We start from the raw sequence: 13,279 nt of genomic DNA, 5'->3' as shown, positions 1-13,279 counted from the left end.
TCTGCCCTATATATCCTTCAAGAGAAGGCATATGGTCACAACCTTTGCAATGGGCATCCTTCTTCATAAGATGTGTCTCTTACAAGGTTAATTGCTGCCCTTTCATATCACATGGCTGCCTGGAACCAATGCAATTAATTATTTGTTTGTTTATGGTGTGTTTAAGATTAACATTCTTATGCTCCGCATATTGCCGATCATAAGGAAAAGAATACTGTGAATGCTTAAGTCCCTATCTACTGTCCTCCAGCCTTTGAGAAAATTGTGAAGTCTTATTGATAAGATGATTTTCGGAATATGTATATATTGGAATTCCTCCTAAGAACGGTGCAAAAAGATTATTAAGGCAGGGCATTACACATATAGAGAGCAAAGAACTCAGTGCATCATCCGTTGAGTCCACTACATTTCCATCTACATCAATCCAATGCAACCACGTTTTGGAACATTCAATCCCAGCTCAGATTGGACTAAAACACCCTGGCATGCATTGGGATTCACAGTGCAACCACTCTGTTCACTTAGCAAAATGGACTTTGCCTTGGAACTTGCAGCCCTGTGCATCTCTCTAGAGATTTATGCCTTTGTTTTTTTATAATTTGTGAGAAATAAGTTACATTTAGTCTCAAAGATAGTTGTATATACCTCACCTATCAATGAAATAGTGATTTTTTTTTTAATTATAAATCATTTACTTATCTATACATTCGCTCATGGTCGATTCAGTTCCAAAAATTTAGTTTGTTATTTACCAGATTGCTGATCGAATCTAGATTGATATCTTCTACCAACAGCGAAGGGGATTTTCAAAACAAAACAACTTGACATTTCCAGAAACAGTGATATAACTATAAACATATTGTTAGAATTGGGGAATTTTTGTTCCAATTGTAGTTTACACTTTACAGTGGTGAAAAGGTATTTAGACTTTCAGAGTCTAGGTTTGTTCTATGTACAGTTTATTATTTGACTAAGCAGCCTTAATCCACACTATGGGAACAAGTCTCGAGGAAGGTGCAACCCAAATTTTGAGTGGAATGAGAATCCCTAGATTGAGATTTTATCGTTAAGTTTGATTCATCATGATTGTTCCTATTTTGATGATGCCTTAGATATATAAATGGGTGTTTATGTTAATCCAACTATTTAAATTCATGAGCAGTGTGTAGTCTTTTTTCAAAGGTTTTAATCATGTTCGGAGAACTCAGGAATCACAAGGTCTGCCATTGTTTTCAACCAAGCAGCTAAGTTTGATTGATCAAAGTAGAAGCAAATTTTTTCTCTGTTGAACTTTCTGTTGTTTTAATCAAAGAATCACAGCTATCAAGAGGAATATATCTTTTATTATAAGATAACGAACTATATGGTATGCTGGACAGTTTTATGATAAATAACTCAAGAATGATTGTTCCAAAGTAAATGTATGCGATGTATAATTAATTGGTTTTGAAGATATTACCTATGTAATTGGCTTCATTTGAATTCTATAAGCACAGCAATGAAAATGAAATCTATAGTTTAATCAAACTCCATATTTTTTCAGTTGAAATTTTAAGATTTCAATCTAAATTGCATTTTCGATATTGCCATGGGCTTCAATTCTATGAGCTAGAGTATGCCTTTTTTTCATTTTTTAGGAACAGCTGTGATCTTGATGGCTTGAATTTCTTATCTTTCCATTTGACACCTCGTACCCATTTGAGTGAATTTATCTGCTTTCTGGATCTAACTTCCTATCCTCCTCACGTTCTGTTCCCCAATAAAGCTCCTGCATTAGAAATGTAATATATGACATGGTGCATTCCTTCTTGCAGTTTATAATTTTGTTAATTTTTAACATGTAATCTTTGAATCAGATCACCCTCATAACAATTTTTTATGTCTTTTACAGTTGGTGCTAAGCATAATCGGCCTGCTTTTTAGTGGAAAACTACTAGAACCAATATGGGGTTCAAGAGAGTTTTTCAAATTCATTATTGTTGTGAACTTTGTCACCTCAGTCAGTGTGTTCATCACCACCATCTTTTTGTATTACATTACAAGGATGGAGAGTTTTCTGTAAGTACATAGATTCTGTAATTGGATACATGTAAACTACAAATCATTGTTGTTTAAAATTAAAAATTCAGTATTTCCTACTTTTGTATGTGTTTAGCCAAAAAAGAGTACATTTGAAATATATATAATACAACATTACCCTCTGTTGTGTTGGGCTCAGAGCAATTTTTTTTTCTTTTGATTTATGAGAAATTAAGTAGATAAATTAAAGTATTAAACTATGATTTGCTATTTTGACAAGAAATCTTCCAATATATGATTTTGTCTATCAAGAACCTTTTTTGAGTATAGTAATGTCAGTGTTACTTGCAAAATGTGAAATAGTAGCTGTGCTTTGATGCTTTTTTTTGGAATCAAGATTTTGCTCAAACATGCAACAGCCAATGAAAATGGATAAATGGAATGCATTATTCATGATCTTGCATCCATTTAGGTTTTCTTAGAAGCTATGAAGAAGAAAAGAATTAAACTATGTTACTCCAAGTTTCCGAGGTGGGGAAATGGGGGGACGGGGAAATTGGTTTCTAGGATGGATTTTTTTTGTTGTTGTTGCCATTTTAGGGTATGGGGGGGGCAGCAGAGGATATATATATATATGGAAATTTCAAATATATTCATAATTTCTTATGATAACAATGTAACATTGATAAATCAGAAATCTAAATTTAAATTCTAAAATTTAAATCATTCATGAATCAGAATCATCAATCATCATATACATTACGTAGCAATTGAGTTGAAACTTAAAATTCATAAATTCATACACATTCATAAATATAATTCATTGAATCTGCAATCATTGTCAATATCATGAATATAATTATATCAATATCAAAATGCCCAAAGGCTGCAAGTTTCAATATATCATATATGTCGGAGACTCAAAAGTCTCAAACGCGTCAAAGACTCAAGAGTCAAAACTAAAAGTAAAACAATGAAAGTATGCTGCTGCCCCTAATCTTCATCACATCTAGAGTCACTCTTAGCCTCAACCTCAAAGGTTGTACCATCCAACGGAATTCCAATCAATCCCTCCTGTTCCTCCTCATCAACTTGGGTGGCGTCTTTGGGATTAATATGTGACACTAGAATTGTTGATACTCTGGAGTTTGACGATCCTTAAGTCACAGAGCATTATGCACAACCACTAACTTCTTCACTCATCTAGAGGTAAGCCTATTCCTCTTGATGGAGTGGATAAAGCTATATGTAGACCAATTCCTCTTTGTAGCAGAGGAACTAGCAACTTGTGAAAGTAGGCGAATGGCAAGCATCCTTAGCTCCAGTGCATCTGCCCCATGCCATTGCTACCATCCAATAGGGTTGTTTTGTGCCAATAAGTCTACTAGCCACCTTAGGTGAATACATCTTTTGAAGTGCCTTCATAAAGCCACGTCTCATCTCGTCATCATCACAAGGAAGGCACCTTCTAGGCTTGGGCTCATACCATTTTGGATTTAGTGCATAGGCTGCCATATGAAGCGGAGAGTTCATAGTGTTCCACCTCTGCATGCCAATTAGCTTAACATACTCATATAACTCCAAGTTTTGATCCTTAGCCAAAATTACTTATTTTTTAAATCATGTTGTCAAAAGTCTCATATCTCTCCATGATTAGGAGAATCAGTATTAGCATATCTGATGACATCTACAACATGCGAGATGATGGAGCAAACATATCTGCAAAGTGCAAAAATAAATTTCAAATAAGAATAAGATTAAAGATTAGCAATCTCAAAGTTAATTGACAAATAGGAAACTTGGAAACTTTGAAAGATTCAACAACAAAACTAAATTATAAAAATTAGAATTTTTAAATAAAATCTGAAAATTAGCAATGTCTTACCTCACTGTGGACCACCAATCGTTATCAAGGATCCTTTGTTCGATGGCTTTTCCTTCAGTAGTAGTTGCATTGGGCCATCTATTCCATTCTAAATTCACCACCAACTATAGGGCATCATGCACCTCAATCATCCTCTCTAACAAAGCGAAGTAACTGGCATATCTTGTCTCTATAGGTTTGAGAAATTCCTTCTTTGAAAAAGTTTTGAAGAGACCAAGTGAGGTGTGCTGGTTACAAATGAACATTTGATTTACCCAATTTAATTTGCCTATGTCCTTCAATGCATTGTTCAATGCATGAACACAACATGGAGTCCAAAAGACGTGCTTGTAAGCACTTTGCACCATCAAGCCTTCTAATTTGCACACGTGCTGAATCAATGATCACCTAAACAACATTTGAGGCCCCAACCTCCTCTATGGCCTCTTTCAAAATGCTGAACTGAAAGTTTGCATTCTTGTGTTTCTTTGACCAATTAATGCCTATAAGAAAATAAGAGCCAGTTGTGCATTTGACTTTGATGTTGATGAGTGGTCGATGTCTCATATCGGTCGACCCACCATCACAATAGAACAACTTGTCCTCATCCAAGTCTGCTTCATGTTCTCCATCACCAAACTCACCTTAGAATATGATTTGTCAAGGATAGTAGTGCATAGTTTATGATCTCTAGGGGGTACAAAAGAGGAACCAACAACACCTATATATTTGACCATTTTTTTGAAGAAGATTGGGCCACACGAAATGGGATGGCATGGGCATAAAAAGAATCAGCAATGGAAGCCTCTGCTGTTTCCCGTGTGTGCACATTGAACATAGTTGAAACGGCCCTTGGCTGCCCACTATCACTAGCCTTCCTCTTTCCTTTTTTGTCCACACTATGAATACCACTATCACTACCAACAGTAGATGACATAGGCTATAGTATAGATAGCTGTGTAGGAGGTTGCATTGGCAGGGGCACACCTTTAAAGATACTTGCATTTTGCCACCATATATAATCTATTAACACTTTAGCTTCTCATGCTTCTATAAATTTTTGCAAAGTTTAACTCCTTTATTCGAAACACCCAAGAAATGAGACCACACCCTTGTATGCACATGAGACATAACCACACCTTACTCCCTCCTGAATTTTCTTTTTGATGTCTATGGGATGGACAAGGCAAAGAAGAGGATTTTTGGGGTTAAAAGGGCCTTGTGCATAGGGTTTTAAGGTAGCTGAAGGACACTCAAATCTGTTTTGTGGTTGTGTTTCACTCCCAACACCCTCACTCCCACCCCTAGCTGTATTTATTTCACCTCCAACTTCTTCTTGGTCACTACTATCATTGTCACTGCTGCTGGCCATGTTTTATGAGTGTAATCATTATAATGCAAGTCTAGAGAACTGAAATATAAGGAAAAAGTAAAAAACCAGACATTTGATGGACATTAGTTTTTCAAACTTTGAAATGATTTCAATAAAAATAAATGGAACAATGAACTTGCTTGGAGTGGTCCCGATGCTCCAAATGCTCCTTCCTCTCTTTTTTCTCTTTAACTGCTGCTTCTTTCTCCTTTTTTGCTCTCCTCAACAAAATGACATAAAATTAGGGGTTTTTGCCTATTTAGAGCAACTGCTTGTGTGGGGGCCACTCGGTAAAGAAAAATAAATGTTTTTTTTTTTAAAAACTTTTTTTTTTTTTTGTCAAAAATCGTAGCACATCTGGGGGGGACAGCCGGCTGTCCTTGGGACAATCGAGGGACGTCTTGGACATCCACGGTCGTCCCAAGGACGGCCGACCATCCCCCCTCCAAACGTGCCAGGCGTTTTTGCGTACTCAAAACGTTTCCAGCAAATAACAAAATTCTGGGGACGGCCGGGATGTTTCCCCTTGTCTACTTGTCCCCCAAATGTCCCCTTTTCTGAGACGCGGCCAAAATAGGGGGAAACGTGCTCCCAGGTAACACTAGAATTAAATCATTTCAATATCTACAAATGACCAAAAGTATACCAGAGGGACTCAAAATATGTGTAGAACAGCAAAAATAATTTAGAAAAAGATTTAGATTGCAAATAAAATTAAAATAGGAACTTAATTATAATCATTCTGCTTCATATATATTGGCTTTATAAAGCTATTATTTTCTTGTTACGGGAATAACTTCCCAGCCAACTAACTAACCTAACAACTAATTTATTAAATGTAAATCTTAATTCTCTAACAATCCCCCCTTAAGGTTTACATCACAAAAAAAGAAAAACAAGAACCTTTTTATTGTCAAGGCAAATATCTTGATTATCCAACTCTTCATTAAGATCAACCCAAATTTCTCTGTTTAGGCAAATGTCCCAATTATCCAACACTGCATCAACATCAACTCAAACTCATCCTGTTTGAGCAAATGTTCTGATTATCCAACTCTGCATAGCATCAACCCAAACTTCTCATGTCTAGGCAAATATCCTGATTATCCAACCAACATTCAACCATCCATAGCTAGTATGTGGATCCAACTATCCACATACCAACGACAACACATTAAGTCTATGGATTCAACTATCCACAAACGACCAAATCGCTGCATGCCCCCTCTTGCTTTTGAAAGGACCAGCAATGAAAAGATGCTTCTCATACAGCGAATCATCCCTGAGTGAGAAGCTAGCCCAGGATGATAGATGTCCTCTTGCCTCCATTTCCTCCAACCTCCAATTGGACCTTGTTACACTCTATTCATATTATGTCTTATTTGGCTCTCCGATAGCACAAGCATGCTAATTTGAAATCTTTGCCTAGCATAACATAAATGATTTGGAGAACATAAGCATTATGCAAGCAACCATGATCTTTTATCCAAGATTGTTAAAATAAACTTATAAATAAGATATAAAGCACTAATCTTTTCTTGGAAATATTCACATAGCCATTCAGCCTGCAATCGTTATTCACAACATAAATGGTTATTCAAACAGCCACAATAAATATTACCCTATCCTTGCTGCATTCTTCCTTTGTGAGTGAAGTTATTCTTTATGAATATTGATTGATATATAGGTTCAGATTTTAAAAAAATACACAGAGCAGAGACTTCCAAATAATTAATTTTAACCAATCACACAGTGTCTCCAGAAAAGTAATGGGGATCCCTAGCCAAGTAATGAAGACTACACACTGTTATTGACAGGAAACTGTAAATGACCAAATCAGATCCTTCACAATATCTTTGGCATGAATTACTTCTTACTGCAAATTCATTTGGTTTTGAAAACTTTGTGCCTTCTTCCCGCAATGATGTTTTCATATAGATCTTCGCTGCCAAATGCCCAGCAATGAACGAATTTTCTCACATCCACTATAGAACTCTACCCTGGCCTTTGCACCTCCAAACAGCTTGTAATGCCTAATCCTCTACACACAGCAGTAACGATTAATCGAAATTGCAATATGCTTATCTTTGGGCTTGGCTCAACCATGGTGGGCACACACTTTTCCTGGAGTATGACAAGGACTGGATAGTACAGATTGTGCAAAAGCATCTGGAGCTTTCAGTCTGATGTAGGCGCCTAATCTTCTCATCCATTGCAATAGGAATTTAACCTGCTTCTATTCTCCCATTTTTCCCAGGTTATAGGCACAAGAATGGTTTGCGCTTTGACACTAATGTAGAACAACAAAAATAAAATAGAAAAAGATTTACATTGCAAATAAAATTAAAATAGGAATTTCATTATAATCATCTTTCTTCATTATTACATCCAATGTATTAGCTTTATAAAGCCATTATTTCCCTGTTACAGGAATAACTTCCCACCCACCTAACTAACCTAACAACTAATTTATTAAATGTTGTTGAAGATATAGCTTCGATAGAGATTATCGGATCCTTATTTATCTCGTCTAGTATTGGCTCCTTAGCTTTCGTTCCTTCCTTGCCTTGTTTACTGTTGGTGACTCTTCATGTTGCAACGACTGCCGGTGAAGGTGATGTGGTTGTCGGTGAAGGTGATGACGCTGTCGGTGAAGGTGATGAGGCTATCCGTGCAGAAGTAACTGTCCATGCCTCTACCTCTCCTTTCGTGTGACTCTTCATTGAAATTCCGATATGTTATATTCGTCATTCTTCCTTGTCACGTCTTCTTCTTCCTTGAGATCGTGTCTGTCAGATCAGAATATTGTGTATTTCTTTCTGCATAGAGAGTTTCAGATATTTGAAGGTTTTGTTTTGTATTCGAGTTGTATCAGCTGAGTTCATTTTATGATTGATTCATAGAGAATTGAACTCATATTATTATGATTGATAGTATTCTGAGACTATCATCAATTGTATTCTTTTCTGAGATATAATAAAGCTAATTTTGAGTGGGCTGGGTTTTTCACCCTCGGAGGGTTTTCCCAGGATAAAGGCTTGTTCATTTGTGTTTCATTCTATATCTTCTGTTTTTCTATATTCTAGTTCAAGTTTTAACATGGTCTCAGAGCGGGTCTAGAAGATCGATCCAGAACCAGAATGTTTAAGTTCTTATTTCTTTCAGTTGTTTGCCTAAGTCATTCATTATGGTGAATGGATTGAAAGTAGAAGATAGACTAGATGGTTCGTCAAATTTCTCTTCTTGGAAATTTAGAATTCTGATCACTCTAGAAGAGAATGATCTCCTTGACTATGTCTCGAAAGATGTAGAAGAACCTTTTGCTGATGCAGAGAAAGTTCAATGGAGAAAGAACAAGACCATGGCTAAGAAAATTCTGATTGATTTTGTTAAGGATCATCTGGTGCCTATCATCTCTAAGTTGGATTCAGCTAAGGAAATGTTTTAGACTCTAAAGGATCTATATGAATTCAACAATACCAGCAGAGCTTTAGCCCTTAGGCGTCAACTGCTGCATGTGAAAATGTCTAGAGGAGAATCTGTTACTTATTATTTCATGAAGATTTCCGAATTAAAAGATCAGCTTAGTGCAATTGGAGATACTTTTGCTAATAAAGACTTGGTTATGTTAGCTATGAATGGACTTCCCATCTCTTGGGAATCCTTCATTCAAGGCATTAGTGGAAGAGATGATCTTCCTAAATTTGATAGGCTGAGGGTAGATTGCATTCAGGAAGAATGTAGACAAGAAGCAAGAGGTTATGGTCGCAAATCTCATCATGAAGATCATGTGCTTGCTGCCCATGCATCTAAGGGGAAAGGAAAGAAAGGTAACTTCAAAAGATTCAGAGACAAGAATGATGAGTCAGCTCCTGTTGCCAAGAAAAAGCGGAAGGACCTTCTAGAATTCAGTGTTTTAGGTGTGACAAATTTGGTCACTTTGCCAAAGATTGTGTTTCAAAGTCTAAGACTCAAGCAACTGCTGCAAATGTTGAGAATCCTTCTCCTCAAAGAGAGTCAAGTGAAAATTTTGAAGGATTCTTATTTATTTCTGCACTTTCTAGTAATGTTCCTACTAACTGTGATACTTGGTTGATAGATAGTGGTTCATCTTGTCATATCACTGGTTTTCGTGAGCACCTTTCAAACTTGAAAGAAAAAGACTCTCATCTTTAAGTTATCATTGGCGATGATGCTTGCTATCCTGTGAAGGGTGTTTTGTTATACTTCTTTTCAGTTGGACTTTGGTATTCCTCTTCATTTAAGTGATGTCCTATTTGTTCCTGGTATTAAGAGGAATCTGATTTCTATTTTTGCATTAGAAGACAAAGGTTATCATGTTGCTTATGCTGATGGAAAAGTACTTGCATGGAAGAACTCTAGTATTCAATCAGCTCATGTTATTGGTGTTCCTCATGATAGTCTTTACAGGCTTTCAGCTCATCCTATTCAAGTCTTAGCTCATGATTCTTCAAGTTCAAATGAGCCGTGGCATAAAAGATTTGGTCATTTAAATTTCAAACCTTTGTCTTCAATGGAGAAGGTTGTCATTGGTCTTCCTAAGCTGAATCTAAACCGTGAAGGTGTTTGCAAGGGGTGTGCTCTAGGTAAGAACATTAAGAGAACCTTTCAAAGTAGTGAAAGTAGGGCAAAGAATGCTCTAGAATTACATTTTGATTTATGTGGACCTATGTCAATTGCTTCTCTTAGTGGTTTTTGGTATTATGTCACCTTTATTGATGATTTTTCTCCTAAGTGCTGGATTTACTTTCTTAAGTCTAAAGAGTCTGATGAAGTGTTGTCCTGATGTAAAGAGTTCAAAGCTCTAGTTGAAAATCTATCTAGCAAGAAAATAAAAATTCTTAGATCTGATAGTGGAGGAGAATATGTTTCTGGTGTTTTTCATAACTTTTGTGTTGAAGCTGGGATTAAGAGGGAGTTTTGTGCCCCTTATAATCCTCAACAAAACGGTGTGGTTGAAAGGAAGAATAGGACAATTGTTGAAGCAGCAAAGGCTATGATTCATGACCAAAGTCTTCAAACATTTCTTTGGGCCAAGGCTTGCAGGACAATAGTTCACATTCAGAATTGTAGTCCTCATCAGATTCTAAACAACTTGACTCCAGAAGAAGCCTTTATAGGTGTCAAACCAGATGTAAGTTATTTCAGAATCTTTGGATGTCCTGTTTATATTCATGTTCCTAAAGAGAAAAGATCTAAATTAGAACCTTTAGGCAAGAAAGGCATCTTTGTTGGTTATAGTGATTCTTCAAAAGCATATAGAATCTACATTCCGGGACAAAAACAGATTGAGATCAGCAGGGATGTTTCTTTTGATGAAGATGTAGCTTGCATGAAATTCAAAGAATCTAGCATAGAAGCTGATAAAGAAGATTTTGAGCACCCTCAAGATTTAGATACAGCTGATCCGAATCCATCTTCAGACATTCGGAGGGAGTTTACAGATTTAGAAGATCCCGTTGATTCGGTTGATCCAATTGATCCAGTTGACTCTATAGTTACATCAGCAGGTCCCAGTATTAGTCAGCTAACAAGAAAAGACCTTTGTGGGCTAGACATACTATGGAAGATGCTGAAAAATATGCAGCCCCTCGTGGTACTTTCAGAGAAAGAAAAAAACCTCACAAGTTTGCTGGTTATGTATCTTTGATGAGTCATATCTTGGCATCCGAGCCTTCAGATGTTGAAGAGGCCATGGTAGAGGAATATCAATCTATTATGAATAATGATGTATGGGACATTGTTCCTAGGCCTAAAAACAAATTAGTGGTTTCATCTAAGTGGTTGTTCAAAGTCAAACATGCAGCTGATGGGAGTATAGAAAAGTACAAGGCCAGATTTGTAGCCAGAGGTTTTTCCCAAAAGGAAGGTGTAGATTTTGAAGAAACCGTTGCACTTGTAGCATGTTACACTTCTATCAGGATTATCATAGCTATTGCAGCTGTTAAGGGTTGGAAACTTCATCAAATGATGTGAAAACAACCTTCTTGAATGGTAAAATTGAAGAGGAGGTTTACATTGAGCAGCCAAAGGGCTTTAGTATTCACAATAGAAACTCTCATGTATGCAGGCTGAAAAAGGCCTTAGATGGTCTTAAACAAGCTTCTCGTGCTTGGTATGAAAGGATAGATCACTATCTTTTGAGCTTGGTATGTGATGATAAGGTGCTGATTTTAGTACTATATGTTGATGATTTATTCCTCACTGGTAATGATGATCTCATTGACATATGTAAGAAGGATTTAGCTTCAGAATTTGAAATGAAGGATCTTGGTTTGTTACATTATTTCCATAGACTTGAGGTATGGCAAAGAACAAATGAAATCATATCGACTCAAGGTAAATATATAGTTAATATTTTGAAAAGATTTGACATGTTAGAGTGTAAGTCTATGGTGACTCCTATGGAAGTAAATCTGAAGAAATTACATGAGGATGCAGCTACTTCTGATTTAGTTGAGCCTACTATGTATAGACAATTAATTGGCTCCTTAATGTACTTGGTTAACACAAGGCCTAATATATGCTATGCAGTTAATACCTTGAGTCAGTTCATGTGTGAACCAAGACATATTCACCTTGTGGCAGCCAAACATATATTTAGATATATACGTGGTACAATTGGATTTGGCTTAAAATTTTCTTCGTGTGTAGAGCTGAACTTGCAGGGGTTTTCCGATTTAGACTGAGTAGGCTGTGTGCATGACAAAAAAAGCACTTCAGATTGCTGTTTTAGTCTAGTTTCAGCTATGATTTCCTGGTGCAACAAGAAACAATCTTGTGTTGCACAAAGTACAGCTGAAGCAGAATATGTTGCAGTGTGTGTGGCTACAAGAGAAGCTGTGTGGCTTTGGAAATTACTTGCAGGCTTGTTTGGACAACCCTTGGAACCTACTGTGATTATGTGTGATAATCAAAGTTGTATGAAACTTTCAGTTAATCCAGTATTTCATTATAGAAGGAAACATGTGGAAATTAAATATCATTACTTGATAGGCATGGTTCAGCGAAAAGCAGTTGAACTCAAGTACATTTCTACAGAGGAGTAGACTGCAGACATTCTCACCAAGCCACTTCCGAGAGTGAAGCTCTATTACTTTCGAGAGTGAAGCTCTATTACTTTCGAGAAAAGCTTGGTATGATGGAGAATGACGTATTTGCTAAGAGAGTATCAGCTTCAGTGATACATTCCCTGTGTTTAATGAGTTCGTCTCTGTGAGAGAAGTTTGAGGTGAAATCCCTTGTTTAATGAGTTCTTCTCTGTGAGAGAATTTTGAGGTGAAATCCCTTGGTTGATGAGTTCTTCTCTACGAGAGAAGTTCAAGGTGAAATCCCTTGTTCCATCCTCTGGGAGTAGGTATGGTGGAAGTCATGTGTATGACTTTATGTTTTTTATTTTTGGTTTTACTCATCCTCTAGGGGTAGCTATGATGAATATTGTTATACTGAGAAAACAACTTTATTGAATAAAAGCTGTGATGTTTTTTTTTTGTTGACATTTTCTGAGTTGCAAGTATGTGTTCTTGTTATATGTTGATATAATGAAGATCTCTCTCTTGCTAAGAGGGAGTGTTGAAGATATAGCTTCGATAGAGATTATCGGCTCCTTATTTATCTCGTCTAGTATCGGCTCCTTATTTATCTCATCTAGTATCAACTCCTTAGCTTCCGTTCCTTCCTTGCCTTGTTTACTGTCGGTGACTCTTCATGTTGCAACTACTGTCGATGGAGGTGATGAGGCTGTCGGTGGAGGTGATGAGGCTGTCGGTGAAGGTGATGAGGCTATTCGTGCAAAAGTAACTGTCCATGCCTCTACCGCTCCTTTCGTGTGACTCTTCATTGAAATTCCGATATATTATATTCGTCATTCTTTCTTGTCATGTCTTCTTCTTCTTCGACAATTTTCTATATTGGCTTCTTCTTCCTTGAGATCGTGTCTATCAGATCAGAATATCGTGTATTTCTTTCTGCGTACAGAGTATTAGATATTTGAAGGTTTTGGT

The 13,279-nt window shown here is 36.7% G+C and overlaps 1 protein-coding gene across 1 annotated transcript in view; it reads left to right on the top strand.

Moving 5' to 3' along the window:
- Positions 1-13,279, top strand: part of LOC131070816 (rhomboid-like protein 19) — an 86,948-nt gene that overhangs the window by 47,075 nt on the left and 26,594 nt on the right. Inside the window, exon 4 of the mRNA XM_058006474.2 lies at positions 1,892-2,058. Within this exon, the coding sequence (XP_057862457.1) occupies positions 1,892-2,058 (167 nt within the window). The remainder of the gene's footprint in view (positions 1-1,891; positions 2,059-13,279) is intronic.

Source organism: Cryptomeria japonica, chromosome 11 (assembly GCF_030272615.1).
Source record: "Cryptomeria japonica chromosome 11, Sugi_1.0, whole genome shotgun sequence".
Lineage (NCBI taxonomy): Eukaryota > Viridiplantae > Streptophyta > Pinopsida > Cupressales > Cupressaceae > Cryptomeria > Cryptomeria japonica.
Note: the sequence above shows the minus strand (reverse complement) of the source record. Positions and strands in the feature narration are given on the sequence as shown.